At 44.3% G+C, this 17,312-nt stretch overlaps 1 protein-coding gene across 1 annotated transcript in view; it reads right to left on the minus strand.

The window, feature by feature from the left end:
* Positions 1–17,312, minus strand: part of LOC139262455 (electrogenic sodium bicarbonate cotransporter 1-like) — a 152,336-nt gene that overhangs the window by 100,347 nt on the left and 34,677 nt on the right. The window contains exons 5-7 of the mRNA XM_070877641.1: positions 15,260–15,417; positions 12,484–12,571; positions 6,405–6,559 (exon numbers count right to left, since the gene is read on the minus strand). Coding sequence (XP_070733742.1) covers positions 6,405–6,559; positions 12,484–12,571; positions 15,260–15,417 — 401 coding nt within the window. The remainder of the gene's footprint in view (positions 1–6,404; positions 6,560–12,483; positions 12,572–15,259; positions 15,418–17,312) is intronic.

The raw sequence follows: 17,312 nt of genomic DNA on the forward strand, positions 1-17,312 counted from the left end.
GTGATGGACCGGTCTAGCATCCTGTGTGATGTAGATTTTGACTTTAGCCCCTTTGAAGGTGCTCACACCTGGCTGAAAGAGATGTTCAAATCGACTTAGAACTGTTGAGCAGGAGGTCCATTCCTCTGATGACATGGCGTGAACATCATCCCATTTCCAATTTAGTTTAGCCAGCCAGCTTCTCCCCAGCAGTGCTGGGAGATCTCCGGGAACAATCCACAGGGGAAGTCAGTTCATTGTCCCTTTGTGTGTGACTGAGAGTATGGTGCTGCCAAGGATTGGGACGATTTCTTTGGTATAGATCCTTAGTTTGGTGTCGACCCTTGTGAGTTTTGGTCTGTTGCTTTTGTGCGGCCACAGCTGTTCAAATTGTTGAACGCTCATGAGAGATTGACTTGCTCCCGTATCCAGCTCCATGTTGACGGGTATCCCGTTGAGTAGGACCTTCATCATTATTGGAGGCGTCTTGTTGTAAGAACAGTGGACATTGATCGTGTTGACCCGCTGTACCTAGGTGTCCCGGTTACTGTCCCCACCATCTTCTGGTCTGCTTTCCGACCCTTCCGATTTGTATACCAGCTGAGCTGCCATTTTCCTGCACATGCGGGCCAGATGCCCTGTATAGCTACAGTTTCTGCAAATGGCGTGCTGAAATCGACACCCCCTTGATGAGTGCCTTCCCCCACCTCTCCAGCACAGACCGCTTCCATTGTTTCTGAAGGATGAGCTGCGACTGGCTGATCTCTCTTGAGCTTCTCAGTTTGTGGTTGATTGCTCGCATTGTGGGTTGATGAGGTGTGAACGGCTGTTCATGTGGCCTTTGATGGCTTCTGGCGCCACTGCCTGCTGTTGAGGGCCTGCTCTCCTGCCTTTGTCTGTGTGTGGGGGTAGCGGCTTGTTTCACGCTGTGAACCCCTTGTTCCGATGTTTCGTTAGTTGTCGTACACGCAGTGTAGATCAACCTCGTTTCTTCGTCTCCTGCCAAAAATGTCTGTGCAGCCAGTGCTGCTGCCTCTAGAGTCAAGATCTTGGTCTCTATGAGTTTTCAGAATATGCCTTCGTGGCCTATTCCTTCAATAAAAAAGTCTCTCAGTACTCCTCTCCTTAGTTCATCGGAGAACTCACATAAGCTAGCCAACCTCCGAAGTTCTGCCACGAAGTCGGGTATGCTCTGGCCCACACAGCGTCTGTAGTTGTAGAACATGTGTCTGGCCATGTGTCGGCTACTCGCTGGCTTCAGGTGGTCTCTTACCAGTGTGCTCAGCTCTTCAAATGACTTGCTTGCTGGCTTCTCGGGTGCCAGCAGGTCCTTCATTAAGGCATATGTTTTCGAGCCACAGCTGGTCAAGAGATGGGCTCTTCTCTTGTCTGCCTTATCATTGCCTAACCAGTCTTTGGTTACGAAGCTTTGCTGGAGCCTTTCTATAAAGTCCTCCCAATTATCTACAGCATTGTATTTTTCATCAGAGCCGTTGGTCACCATTCTGTGGATTCTGTAATTCCGTAACTCGTCGCCACTGTAAAGTCCTGTCCCTGCAGTACAGACTCACATGAGGCACATGTTGAAGTCAAGGTCACTCAGGACCTGCGCCTTTATTACACAGCACTCGAATGTCACACTTGCCTGAGACCTGTCTTTATATACCTGTGTGGGACAGGTATCCAGTGTCTCCTGCAAGTGCACCCCTGGTGGTAAGGTATGCTGGTGGTTACAGGTCATATTGAGTTAGTCATGTATAGCATGGTAAGATACAGTTGTGTACAGTAGTGTGAGATACATGACAGGAGTCCAGCCAGGAGAGCATTGGAATAGTCGAGTCAAGAAATAACAATGGCATGGATAAGGGTTTCGGCAGCAGATGAGCTGAGGCAGGGACAAAGACAGAGGTGGAAGTAGGCGGGCTTGGTGCTGGATAGGATGTGTGGTCGGAAGCTCAACTCAGAGATAAATAGGACACCAAGGTTGCGAACAGTCTCATTCAGCCTCAGATAGTGGCCAGGAAGAGGGATGGAGTCAGTGGTTCGGGAACAGAGTTTGTGACAGGGACCAAAGACAATGGCTTCGGTCTCCCCAATATTTAATTGGAAGAAATTTTTGCTCATCCAATACTGGATGTCGGACACGCAGTCTGACAAATCAGAGTCGGTGGAGAGGTCGAGAGGAGTGGCTGTGAGGTAGAGCTGGGTGTCATCAGCAATACATATGGAACCTGACGTTGTGTTTTTAGATGATGTCGCTAAGTGGCAGCATGTAGATGAGAAATAGGATGGAGCCAAGGATAGATCCTTGGGGACTCCAGAGGTAATGGTGCAGGAGCGGGAAGAGAAGCCATTGCAGGAGATTTTCTGGCTATGACTGGATAGATAGGAATGGAACAAGGCGAGGGCAGTCCCACCCAGCTGATCAACAGAAGAGAGTCATTGGAGGAGGATGTTGTGGTCAACTGTGTCAAAGGCTGCAGGGAGAGAGAAAATGGGGAACTATAGGCCAATTAGCCTGACATCAGTCATTGGGAAAATGGTGAAATCCATTATCAAGGAAGTGTTAACAGGATAGTTAGAAAAATATCATTTGATTAGACAGAGTTAATGATATTATGAAAGAGAAATCATGTTAACATATTTATTTGTTTTTTGAGGAAGTAACTAGCAGGGTAGCTAAAAGGGAACCAGTGGATGTAGTATATTTGGATTTCCAAAAGGCATTCAATAAAGTGCCACATAAAAGATTGCTACACAAGATAAGGGCTCATGGGGTTGGGGTAATATATTAGCGTGGATAGAGGATTGGTTAACGGACAGAAAACAGAAAGTCGGGATAAATGGATCATTTCCAGATTGGCAGGCTATAGCTAGTGAGGTGCCGAAAGAATCAGTACTTGGACCTCAGCTATTTACAATCTATATTAATGACTTATATGAAGGGACCGAGTTCAATGTATCCAAGTTTGCTGACAGTACATAGCTAGGTGGGAAAGTAAGCTATGAGGAGGACACAAATGGCCTGCAAAGAGATATTGACAGGTTAAATGATGGGCAATAAGGTGGCAGATGGAGTTTAATGTGGGGAAATGTGAGGTTATTCAATTTGGTAGGAAGAATAGAAAAACAGAATATTTTTGAAGAAACTATTAAATGTTGATGTTGAGAGAGAATTAGGTGCCTTAGTACCGGAAACACAGAAAGTTAGCATGCAGATACAGCAAGCAATTCAGAAGGCATATGGCATGTTGGTTTTTATTGCAAGGGGGTTGGAGTACAAGAGTAAAGAAGTCTTACTACAATTGTACAGGGCTTTGAGGAGACCACAACTGGAGCACTGTGCACAGTTTTGATCTACTTACTTGCCTTACATACAGACACATTTGCCTTAGAGGCGGTGCAACGAAGGCTCACTAGATTGGTCCCTCGGATGAGATAGTTGTCCTGTGAAGAGGAATTGAGTAGATTGGGCCTATATTTTCTGGAGTTTAGCAGAATGAGAGGCGGTCTCATTGAAACATATAAGATTCTGAGGGGGATTGACAAGGTAGATGCTGAGAGGAAGTTATTTCCCCTGGCTGAAGAGTCTCAAACTAGGGGGAATAGTCTCAGGATAAGGGATCGGCCATTTAAGACTGAGATGAGGAGGTATTTCTTCACTCTTTAGAATTCTCTATCCCAAAGGGCTGTGGATGCAGAGTCTTTGAGTATATTTAAGGCTGAGATAGATAGACTTTTGGACTCTAGGGGAATCAAGGGATATGGGGATCGGGCGTAAACGTGGAGTTGAGGTCGAAGATCAGCCAGGATCTTATTGAATGGCAGAGCAGTCTCGAAGGCCCTATGGCCTACTCCTGCTCCTACTTCTTATGTTCTTATAGACAGGTCTAGAAGGATGAGGAGGGATAGTTTACCAGAGTCAGTGTCATATAGGATGTCATTTGTGACTTTGATAAGGGCTGTTTCAATGCCGTGGCAAGGACGGAAACCTGATTGGAGGAGTTCAAACGTGGAGCTGTGGGAAAGATGACACGGATTTGGGAGACGACAACACGTTCAAGGACTTTGGAGAGAAAAGGGAATTTGGAGGTGAGGCAGCAGTTTGCAAGGACAGAGGGGTCAAGGGTCAAGATCATTTATTTCAGTACCACAACAGCAAGAGGGTTGTCAGAAAAGAGCTGAAAGCAATAAAAGATATAAATGGGTTTAAAACTAAGGATGAGCACAAAGTAGTAAATATTCTGAATGAACATACTTCCTCCAAGTATTTACAAGGGGAGACATGAGCAATATGCTCTCTCAAAACTAAGGTACCCAAGTAAAATCAATGACTTTGTTATATATGAGATGGAAAGAGAGAAAGGAAGACAGAAAAGAACATGGATTATATATTGCCTTTCTTGGCCTCAGAATGTCCCAAAGCACTTCACAGCCAATAAAGTACTTTTCAATTATAGATACTGTTGTAATGTAGAGAGATGTTGCAGCCCACATTGCGGGGTCCCACAAACAGCAATGATGTAGATGAACAGATGGTTGAGGGATAAATATTGGCCAGGGTAGCGGGAGAACTTAAATACAAAAGTAACATAGTGCGGATGCCGGAAATCTGAAATAAAAAGTGAAAATGGTGAAAATACTCAGCAGGTCAGGCAGCATCTGTGGAGAGAGAAACAGAGTTAATGCTTCAGGGTGATGACCTTTCATCAGTTCTGATGGGGAAAAGTGCTGAGTGGGTTGCCTCAGAGCTTGGTGCTAAACATGAGGAAAAAAAGTAGATAACATGTGTATTCCCTGAATGGTGGTGGAATATACAAGGATGAATGTGAAAGGGACCTAGGAGTCTTAATGGAGATAATTGTGTATATGTCCAATCAACGCAAATCAATCAACAAAGCCGATAGGATGCTGAATTACATAGTCAAAACAGTAAAAGATAATTCATAGTTAGTAAGTATGAAATTGTATTGTACTCCAGACAGACCACACGTAGAAACCTGCGTCCAATTCTGGTCGCCAAAAGTCAAGAGATACTTTCAAGTGTAGGAGGCAGTGGAGGGAAGAACCAAGGGGCAGATCACCACAGTCAGGGTTCTGGGTTATAAGGAAAGACTGCAGAAACTTTGATTGTGAAGGGTGTAGAAAAAGTTCATCCAGAATATTACTTTAAACTGCGGGAGTAGAACTAGAAGACACGGGTTAAACCTAGAGAAAGGTACTTTTAGGATTAATATTCCAATTTCTTTTTCAGACAAAGAAGTAAGTGGTGGTAAGTGTGTTTTGAAACATCGAAACATCGAAATTAGGTGCACCACCATTCAGGGAATACACATGTTATCTACTTTTTTCCTCATATGTGTTGATTGTTGATCAGCCGGCCTAACTCATCAAACAGACATGTTGGGTGTTAGGATTCTTGCCACTTGGCTCCAGATAACCCTGCAAGGCACTGCCCTCATAGAAACATAGAAAATAGGTGCAGGAGTAGGCCATTTGGCCCTTCGAGCCTGCAACACCATTCAATATGATCATGGCTGATCATTCACCTCAGTGCTCCTTTCCTGCTTTCTTTCCATACCCCTTTAGCCATAAGAGCTTTATCTAACTCCTTCTTGAATATATCCAATGAACTGGCATCAACAATTTCTGCAGTAGAGAATTCCACAGGTTAACCACTCTCTGAGTGAAGAAGTTTCTCCTCATCTCGGTTCTAAATGGCTTACCCCTTATCCTTAAATTGTGTCCCCTGGTTCTGGACTTCCCCAATATCGGGAACATTTTTTCTGCATCTAACCTGTCCAGTCACGTCAGAATTTTATATGTTTCTATGAGATCCCCTCTCATCTTTCTAAATTCCAGTGAATACAAGCCCAGTCGATCCAGTCTCTGCTCATATGTCAGTCCTGCCATCCCTGGAATCGGTCTGGTGAACCTTCGCTGCACTCCCTCAATAGTAAAAACATCCTTCCTCAGATTAGGAGACCAAAACTGAACACAATATTCCAGGTGAGGCCTCACCAAGGCCCTGTACAACTGCAATAAGACCTCCCTGCTCCTATACACAAATCCCCTAGCTATGAAGGCCAACATGCCATTTGCCTTCTTCACTGCCTGCTGTACCTGCATGCCATCTTTCAATGGCTGATGAACCATGACACTCAGGTCTCGTTGCACCTCCCCTTTTCCTAATCTTCCACCATTCAGATAATATTTTGCCTTCTTGTTTTTGCCACCAAAGTGGATAACCTCACATTTATCCACATTATACTGCATCTGCCATGCATTTGCCCAGTCAACTAACCTGTCCAAGTCACCCTTCAGCCTCTTAGCACCCAGGATTTAATTTATTGTTGGTGGATTTAATATATTGTAAGTGGAGGACAAAATATGAAAAAACAATAATCAATTGACTCAGCACTTACCGCTTGTGTATTGATGGAAGAATCTTTGGCGGTGCGATCCGTAAAGTGGGATCCCACCTCCCTGGAGGGAGCACAGTTACCTCATCAAGGAACTCATCAATTCCAGCTAGTAGGTCTTCTCTCACTTTTGCCTTGAATGCCACAATATGGAATAACTGCAAAAGAGTTCTTACATATTATTTAACCAGCTAATTAAAGGAATGAGTAAGTATTTAAAAAGTAAATGCCAACCATAAATACAGCTCTTTTAGATTATTTGCTCAAGACCTAGTGTAAAAGAAATATAAATTTAAAGATTAAAAGATGTTTGTGTGGCTTATGTAAAATTCTATTCCGGAAGTACAATTCAGTGGTAAATCTTATGTGACTAAATCGAAAAATGCTGGCACAGAATTTGCTGCCAAGATAATTGAGAGTTTAATGCGCACGCTGTTATTAGTGTGTAAATCATCCAGCAACTTGTGGCGATGAAGAGCTGCCCCTTGGAATTGTGAATCGCAATTTTCTGGAAGATTTGCGCCGCTCCGCAGTTAGCCTCACATACACAGCAGCTTGGCCTCAACCTTCACACGAGTTTCATGAAGTTGCTGCATTTGCACATTAATTGCCCATTAAACACGCCACAGAAAGTTAGGGCTGGTAATTAACAGCCCCTAAGTAATGGGGCACACCACGAGATGCCCTGCTCCGGCAAAATCTGGGTCAATATAATTTTAGCTTTCATTATGATTCGATACCACACTTATGTGGTAAGCAATAGGGCAGAAGTGAGATATAAGTTCCACAAAACAGCTCAAGGGGGTGAAAGTGTGGTGTGGCGATTCTTCCACCCACCGCTGTGATCTGCCGTTAAGCCTTGTCCCAGAGATAAGGGTATTTGAATAATGCACCCCTATCTGAGCATTACATATTACATAATATATACGACACAGAAACAGGCCATTCGGCCCTACCAGTCCATGCCGGCGTTTAGAAACATAGAAACATAGAAACATAGAAAATAGGTGCAGGAGTAGGCCATTCGGCCCTTCTAGCCTGCACCGCCATTCAATGAGTTCATGGCTGATTATGCAACTTCAGTACCCCATTCCTGCTTTCTCGCCATACCCCTTGATCCCCTTAGTAGTAAGGACTTCATCTAACTCCTTTTTGAATATATTTAGTGAATTGGCCTCAACAACTTTCTGTGGTAGAGAATTCCATAGATTCACCACTCTCTGGGTGAAGAAGTTTCTCCTCATCTCGGTCCTAAATGGCTTACCCCTTATCCTTAGACTGTTACCCCTTGTTCTGGACTTCCCCAACATTGGGAACATTCTTCCTGCATCTAACCTGTCTAAACCCAGAGAATTTTAAACGTTTCTATGAGGTCCCCTCTCATTCTTCTGAACTCCAGTGAATACAAGCCCAGTTGATCCAGTCTTTCTTGATATGTCAGTCCCGCCATCCCGGGAATCAGTCTGGTGAACCTTCGCTGCACTCCCTCAATAGCAAGAATGTCCTTCCTCAGGTTAGGAGACCAAAACTGTACACAATACTCCAGGTGTGGCCTCACCAAGGCCCTGTACAACTGTAGCAACACCTCCCTGCCCCTTTACTCAAATCCCCTCGCTATTAAGGCCAACATGCCATTGGCTTTCTTAACCACCTGCTGTACCTGCATGCCAACCTTCAATGACTGATGTACCTCCTCTTTTCCTAATCTGTCACCATTCAGATAATAGTCTGTCTCTCTGTTTTTACCACCAAAGTGGATAACCTCACATTTATCCACATTATACTTCATCTGCCATGCATTTGCCCACTCACCTAACCTATCCAAGTCACTCTGCAGCCTCATAGCATCCTCCTCGCAGCTCACACTGCCACCCAACTTAGTGTCATCCGCAAATTTGGAGATACTACATTTAATCCCCTCGTCTAAATCATTAATGTACAGTGTAAACAGCTGGGGCCCCAGCACAGAACCTTGCGGTACCCCACTAGTCACTGCCTGCCATTCTGAAAAGTACCCATTTACTCCTACTCTTTGCTTCCTGTCTGACAACCAGTTCTCAATCCATGTCAGCACACTACCCCCAATCCCATGTGCTTTAACTTTACACATTAATCTCTTGTGTGGGATCTTGTCGAAAGCCTTCTGAAAGTCCAAATATCAACTGGTTCTCCCTTGTCCACTCTACTGGAAACATCCTCAAAAAATTCCAGAAGATTTGTCAAGCATGATTTCCCTTTCACAAATCCATGCTGACTTGGACCTAACATGTCACCTCTTTCCAAATGCGCTGCTATGACATCCTTAATAATTGATTTTCCCCACTACCGATGTCAGGCTGACCGGTCTATAATTCCCTGTTTTCTCTCTCCCTCCTTTTTTAAAAAGTGGGGTTACATTGGCTACCCTCCACTCGATAGGAACTGATCCAGAGTCAATGGAATGTTGGAAAATGACTGTCAATGCATCCGCTATTTCCAAGGCCACCTCCTTAAGTACTCTGGGATGCAGTCCATCAGGCCCTGGGGATTTATCGGCCTTCAATCCCATCAATTTCCCCAACACAATTTCCCGACTAATAAGGATTTCCCTCAGTTCCTCCTCCCTACTAGACGCTCTGACCCGGAAAGTTGTTTGTGTCCTCCTTAGTGAACACCGAACCAAAGTACTTGTTCAATTGGTCCGCCATTTCTTTGTTCCCCGTTATGACTTCCCCTGATTCTGACTGCAGGAGACCTACATTTGTCTTTACTAACCTTTTTCTCTTTACATATCTATAGAAACTTTTGCAATCCGTCTTAATGTTCCCTGCAAGCTTCTTCTCGTACTCCATTTTCCCTGCCCTAATCAAAGCCTTTGTCCCCCTCTGCTGAGTTCTAAATTTCTCCCAGTCCCCAGGTTCGCTGCTATTTCTGGCCAATTTGTATGCCACTTCCTTGGCTTTAATACTATCCCTGATTTCCCTTGATAGCCACGGTTGAGCCACCTTCCCTTTTTTATTTTTATGCCAGACAGGAATGTACAATTGTTGTAGTTCATCCATGCGGTCTCTAAATGTCTGCCGTTGCCCATCCACAGTCAACCCCTTAAGTATCATTCGCCAATCTATCCTAGCCAATTCACGCCTCATACCTTCAAAGTTAGCCTTCTCTTAGTTCTGGACCATGGTCTCTGAATTAATTGTTTCATTCTCCATCCTAATGCAGAATTCCACCATATTATGGTCACTCTTCCCCAAGGGGCCTCGCACAACGAGATTGCTAATTAATCCTCTCTCATTACACAACACCCAGTCTAAGATGGCCTCCCCCCTAGTTGGTTCCTCGACATATTGGTCTAGAAAACCATCCCTTATGCACTCCAGGAAATCCTCCTCCACCGTATTGCTTCCAGTTTGGTTAGCCCAATCTATGTGCATATTAAAGTCACCCATTATAACTGCTGCACCTTTATTGCATGCATCCCTAATTTCCTGTTTGATGCCCTCCCCAACATCACTACTATTGTTTGGATGTCTGTACACAACTCCCACTAACGTTTTTTGCCCTTTGGTGTTCTGCAGCTCTACCCATATAGATTCCACATCATCCAAGCTAATGACCTTCCTAACTATTGTATTAATCTCCTCCTTAACCAACAATGCTACCCCACCTCCTTTTCCTTTTATTCTATCCTTCCTGAATGTTGAATACCCCTGGATGTTGAGTTCCCTGATCATCCTTCAGCCACGTCTCTGTAATCCCAATCACATCATATTTGTTAACATCTATTTGCACAGTTAATTCATCCACCTTATTACGGATACTCCTTGCATTAAGACACAAAACCTTCAGGCTTGTTTTTTTAACACCCTTTGTCCTTTTAGAATTTTGCTGTTTATGTTCCACTTGAGCCTCCTCCCATCTTTCCTCATCTAAATCTATCAGCATAACCCTCTATTCCCTTCTCCCTTATATGCTTGTCCAGCCTCACCTTAAATGCATCGTTACTATTCACTTCAATCACTCCCTGTGGTAGCGAGTTCCACATTCTCACCACTCTTTGGCTAAAGATGTTTCTTCTGAATTCCCTGTTGGATTTCTTGGTGACTATCTTATATTAAAGGCCTCTAGTTATGCTCTTCCCCACATGTGGAAACATTCTCTCTGTATCCACTCTATTAAAACATTTCATAATTTTAAAGACCTCTATTAGATCATCCCTCAGCCTTCTTTTTTCAAGAGGTGGAAAGAGGTGGAATTTGGAGTGGATCCTTGTCACTCCAAGAAGGAACACCCAAGGCCTGGATCGGACCCAAGAAAAATGTCTTCATTGTTCTGATTCCCTGCAGGAAATGTTTTATTTTGATAGGGTCTTATTAAGGGCCAGAACGGGACCTAAGCCTACGCTTAGCAGACATAGATCCTGCTAGGCCTATCAGAGGCACTTTGGATAAAATTCCTGGATGCCCTCAATCCAAGATGTGTCCTGGAAGTTTTTGAATGTAATAGGACAGGCAGAAGCACCTCGCTCCTCAATATAGCGTAATGGAGGAGCGGGGGGGAGCAGAAACCTAGCAGATTCAGATTCTTACCCAAGTTAGGGTTCCCGCACCCTGCTTAATTGCCCTCCAGTTGCGACTCCAGTATCACAGAACATTGCCATTCATTTCCTGAAGACAGGGCAGCCTAAAATAGTAATCGAACAAAATTGTCGGTGTAGTCTTTGGGGCCGTGCTAATTGGTCCCCGTGCATGCTTCGCAAGAAATAAGCGGGTTGCCAATGCTACTCAGTTATATATCGGCAGCTCACCTAACAGTGGGACGTGGAAAATTGTACATCAGTGGCATAAGTTAAAGGCAACCTATTAAAGGTGAGCTGCACTGTGACTGCAATCAGCTTCATTCTGTACACAACTGAAATACTGGAAGAGATACAGGAAGGGATGTAAGCAGGAGGAGGGACCTCAGCCTTCCACCCACTGGCACGAAAATATCCCGGCTAGCTTCGTGACAACAGTGGCAGAGAAATTGCACCAGAAGCATTGCTCAAAGGACCTCGCTGCAATGCAGAAAACAATGACAAAGCCTACTAATGTGAAACTCCCAACACATATCACTTGTCAATCTCTGCTTAGCCCCGCATTACCTGACGTCTCAGCACTCACAGGGTTAGGTGGATGGAGGGCCTGTTGGTGCATTGGGGAGGGAAGAGGGAACATTCAAGAGAACCTCTCATCAATAGTTGCTGTCTGAAAGCTCTTGCAGCAGGCAGCACTGCTGGGCCTTCCTCATCCTCTGCAGCTATAGGTTCCTGATCCCCTTCTTCCTGTTCCTGCTCAACTTCTTCCTGCTCTTGTGGCTTCAAGGCTTACCCTCTTCCAAGACAAAGTTGTGCAGCATGCAGCACACAATGGCAAATCTTGACACTCATTCCGGGCTATATTGAAGATGCCCCCAGATTTGTTGAGGCATTGGAACCTTTGCTTGATAAGCTTGATGGTCTTCTCTATGAGAGCCCTGGTTCTGTCGTGGCTCTCATTGTATGCATGCTATCGCCAAGATGATCATGCAGGTGAAAACAAAAGGCTAAAGATTAAGAAAAGAAGATTGTTTGAAAAAAGGTGCTGTGCTGGAATATCAATCAGAGATGGGAGCAGGATTGTGAACATGGCTGTCTAACCTCAGACATGAAGAAGATACTTGAAGAGAAGGGAGTATTACAGGTATCAAAAAAATTCTATCCTAGGACCAGGGGAAAAATGGATGCCTGACATCAAGCACTGGGTAAACTGAGCTGTATAATCACAGGAGTCTTGCAGAGATTTGCACTTAAGTTTATGCAAGCAGCTGAAGGAGGATGTGTAGCAACAAGTTGTCTGCACAGCAAACAAAGAGAGGAAATTATACATTTCACAGGAAAAAGAATTTTCTCATATTTTGTGCCAACAACCCTGAATGAGGCAAAATACAAAAACTTGAAGGTTCTGCACTCGATTATCCATTGTCTTTTATGTTTTTATTGAAGTGACATTAAGTTACAAATGCCATTGCAGCTTGCACATGGTCACATTTTTGTATGGTTAACAGGTTATCATCTACTTGCCTCATCTGTAAGCAGAGTTGCAACAGCTCTCCCAATCTGATGATAAGCCATTGCCTTAGCTTTTGGCCCCAGAAGAATGAACAGAAACCTGAAAGAGAAAGAAAAAGATACACTATTTCTGTGTAGAGTATGGATCAATATTCTTTTGTTTTAGGGTAAATCTTGTGAGGCCCAATGTCGCCTTGAACATAGCCAGCATGCATCAGAAAATCGGAGACATGTTGCCTGCGTATCCAGGGCCTCACAAAATTGACCTTTTTTTAAATCAGCTGAGAAACATATTAGAATCGAACAAAAGTAATTTATAATATACTCCAGTGTTAAATGTATGAATCACATAAAAAAATAGCAGAGAAGGGAATCATTTGGTTCATTGTACCTGTGGCAGTGCTGGATTCTCAGAATTTGTAGTACAATAAAAATCAAGTTCTATCCCAGTAAAGAGTGAGCAGAGTACTGCTCCTTATTCCTGTCCGGGAAGTTACTGAGGTGGAACATTGGCCCTGAAATTCTGGCCTCTTCGAGTGCGTATGATGTGCGACATGTGCCTGAACCAGACACTTGCGATCTATCAAAATTTCTTCTGACAGATCGCGTGCATTCCTGGGAGAAGGGCTTTCGCGGGCGGGGAATTGGGCTATTTGCCCATCTCTTGCCCAGCAAATATCCTTCAAACTCTTACACCTGGTAAAAGCAGGCATAAGGCACTATTAAAACAGATTTCAAAAAATTTCAAAAAAATACATTTTTCTCAAAAACATTTAATTTAATGCAATTTCTATTAATTAAAAAAAGAGTGGAGTGTTTTTTTAATTTATGTTTTATTTGATTTGAGAGAGCTCGGAGCCCCCATTACTATCAATGAGAATACTACATTGTGATTGGTGGTCTAGGCCCACGTGATCCCAGGAAGCGCTTATGCTCCTGGGATGCGTGGGCCTCTGTGCTGGGCTGTGCAGCTAGGCTTGGGACCTAAAGTGTTCGTTGGAGATTGACCACCAGATACATTCGGATTTTTTTTTGTTGGTTGGGGCATCCGTCCGCAATTAAGAGTAGGTCCATGCAAAATTAATGAAAGTCAAAATGACTAATACTTGGTAAATCTGCATTAAAAGAACACTTGAGCTACAGTGGGTATGGTATCATACTGAGTCATACAGAAAGATACAGTTCAGTTCCAAAATGGATTTGGACTGGAGCTGTAATGAGGTACTAAAATTAGCCGTAGTGTCCCTGTGCAAGGAGTGGGGAAATGACTCCAAATTATAATCCAATGAATTGCTGCTAAAAGGTGGCCATCTGCAGACAATGGATGGCAACAGGAGCGGGCTGAACTATGGTGGTCCCCCATATTCAAATAGCCTTGCAACAACCACTGTTCAGATTCTCGCTCAGAGAACACCATTCGAGAAGATACGGAAAACATCCACAGAACTATGGGCCCAAGTTTCGGGTGGAGTTGCTCCTAGTTTTTTTAGAGCAACTAGTTTAGTTTGGAGTATGTTAGAAATTGCAATTCTCGGATATTAGTTTGCTCCAGTTCTAGTGAGTTAGTTTAGGTTGCCTTTAGGTAAGGTACTTTTTTTTCAAAAGTGGGTGTGTCCAGCCACTCAGGCCTGTTTTGCAAGTTTCGGCAGTGAAAACTTACTACAAACTAACTTAGAATGGAGTAAGTGTCCACTTTTGTAAGTTCTGAAAAACCTTACCTAGAGTTAAGTTTAGTGCAGGCACAGCCAGAGATGGCAGGTGGGAAGCATTAAACACAAAGGACACATCAACATCACAACGGGGGAGGGGAAGGAAAGTTAGAGGATTTTCCATAAACACTTTCACAACAACATTAAAGAAGCAAAGTACATTTAAAGCACTAAGCGCTAAACAAAACAGTACATTTAAAGCGCCAAGCACTAAATGAAGCACAAAAAGTAATAAACAATTAATTAATAAAAAATAGAAGGAACCCTGCACCTAAAGCACCAAGACCAAAGTAATAAGCAATCAATCAATAAAAAATAGAAGTCCTGCCTTTATGTGAAGGGAAGGTGTCTCTGTCAGTGTGTCTCTCTCTCTAGTGTCTCTCTCTCTCTGTATCTGACAGTGAGGGGTGGGGGGATGGTGTGTGTTTGTGGGGGGCAGTGTGTGGGGGTGGGCTGTGTGTGTGGGGGTGTGGGAGGGGATGTGTGTGTGGGTGTGTGGGAGGGGGTGTGTGTGTGGGGGAGTGGGACGGTTTGTGTGTGGGGGGGTGTGTGTGGAGGGGGGGGGGAGGAGAGACTAGAAGGAGGCACCCCTGCTCTCTCTCCTCCGGCCCTTCGATCATTTCGAGTGCCCCCCAACCCACGCTCCTCCATCCCTGTTGCCACGCTCCCCCTCCATCCCTGTTGCCATGCTCCCCCCCCCCCCGGAGCCATTGCGCAGGTGCGCATGCTCCAACGTGCCTGCGCAACGCTGCCGGCACTGACAAGAAGGCTGATGTCTAGCCCCGCCCCCCTGCAGGCTGCGATCGGCTTGCTCCGCCCCAGGGAGACTACGCTGCGCCACACCACGCTCTAGGAGGACCGGAGAATTGCTGAAGATGATTCCAGCGCACCTTTGAGCCCAGGCAGGTCACGTAAGTCTCGGAGGTGCGCCGTTTTCGCCAGAACCGGAATCTTGGGCCCAATATGCCAATGTAAGCCAGTGGAAAAGGATGATTTAATTAGTGATTAAAATAATCTTCGCAACAATACATGAAGCTGAAATTAATTCTAGACAAACCCATAAAATACAATAGCCTTACCTGGTTGGCAGTGCAACCTCTGTAAGAGCCCCTAGGATTATAGCCTGCTGTAATCGGACAAAGGCAACAAAGGGCTTATCCAAAAAGTCTACTTCGCCTACAAGCACATTTGTGGCTTCAGCACCCTCGGGGATCTGCTTCTTGAACTTATTTTTCAGCTAAAATAATAAAAGTTTTAAAAATGTCAGAAATGTGAACATAACTTTGGAGAAATGATGATCGAATGTGATTTTCATCTCTCATATGAATTAACTTTGACCAAAACAATCAACTTATTTCCATTTTACCAATCAAATATTAGAAAATAATTGAGCCACCATAAGTTCCTATATCACAATATTAATAAAAGTGGGTGCATGTACCTTATGATGTGCAACAAAGTGATATAGACGAGAAAGCTGTAGGTTTGTATCAGCCATGGCTCAGTGGGTAGCACACTTGCCTCTGGGTCAGAAGGTTGTGGGTTCAAATCCCACTCCAGGGACTTGAGCACAAAAATCTAGTCTGATACTTCAGTGCAGTACTGAGGGAGTGCTGCACTGTTGGTGGTGGTCTCTTTCAGATGAGACATTAAACCAAAGCCCCATCTGCCCTCTCAGGTGGACATAAAAGATCCTGTAGTACTATTTCGAAGAAGAGCAGAGGAGGTGTCCTGGACAATATTTATCCCTCAACCAACACCATTAAAACAAATTATCTGGTCATTATCACATTGTTATATGTGGGAGCTTGCTGTGTGCCAATTGGCTTCTGCATTTCCTATATCATAACTGTAACTACACCTCAAAAGTACTTCATTGGTTGCAAAGTGGTTTGGGGCAGCCTACGGTCATGAAACACGGTATATAAATGCAAGTCTTTATTTTCTTTCTTTGATTCCTATGCTGAGGAGAATGCAATAGTCTCTGTGCTCTTTGGGTATGAAAGGGGAAAAATAATCAGGCAAGATTGCAGCTCTTGATTGCTATCCACTGATCCCTGCAGGAAAATGTGTATGTGTGGATTTAGGCTGAGTTTAGCATTAGTCTCAGCTGCAATGGTCCAAAAATAGACTGGAGAAGAGAGAATAATTGCGGTGAGAAAAAAGGGGGGGCTTTTTTTTTTTTACAGGATGTTTAGGACTGTTTCCTCAGTCAATATGCTGCTGCCCAACAAGGAAGGAAGTACTACTTGACCTGATTCTGAGTAATGAGGTAGAATAAGATGGTAACCTAAACGTAGGGGAATATTTTGGAAGCCTTAACCACAATATAATTGGATTCATTGTGTGAGGTTAGTAGGGGACGGGGGGCAAAGATTGCAGAGTGAGATCGTAGAGATCAAGGTGGGAGATCACAGCAGTCGGGGGGAGATCGTGGGGGTTGGGGGTGATGGGAGGTGGGGGGTCAACAGAGCAAAATAATGATTCCGAGTGAGACAATGATCCCGAGTGAGACAATAATCCTGCAACCGCTGGTAGTGTAATTCATAGACACATAGACACTTGTTGAAATTCTACTTGTCAATCAGACTTGCAATGTGTTTCACTTCATGGTTTAGCAGGTAAAATATTTTCAAGTGATAGTGATTGGTGGGACAAACAACTAACGTAGGTCCCACCTTTCCCACATCAATTTTTTAAAAACTAATTCATGGGATGTTGGCGTTGCTGACAAGGCCAGCATTTATTGCCCATCCCTAATTGCCCTTGAGAAGGTGGTGGTGAGCCACTTTCTTGAACCGCTGCAGTCCTTGTGCTGAAGGTACTCCCACAGTGCTGTTAGGGAAGGAGTTCCAGGATTTTGACCCAGCAACGATGAAGGAACAGCGATACACTTCAAAATCAGGATGGTGTGTGACTTCGAGGGGAATTTGGAGGTGGTGGTGTTTCCATGTGCCTGCTGCCCTGGTCCTTCTAGGTGGTAGAGATTGTGGGTTTGGGAGGTGCTGCTGAAGAAGCCGTGGCAAGTTGCTGCAGTGCATCTTGTAAATGGTACACATGGAGCAACGGTGCGCCGGTGGTGGAGGGAGTTAATGTTTAAGGTGGTGGATGGGGTGCCAATCAAGTGGGCTG

Source organism: Pristiophorus japonicus, chromosome 4 (genome assembly GCF_044704955.1).
Source record: "Pristiophorus japonicus isolate sPriJap1 chromosome 4, sPriJap1.hap1, whole genome shotgun sequence".
NCBI classification, from domain to species: Eukaryota; Metazoa; Chordata; class Chondrichthyes; family Pristiophoridae; genus Pristiophorus; species Pristiophorus japonicus.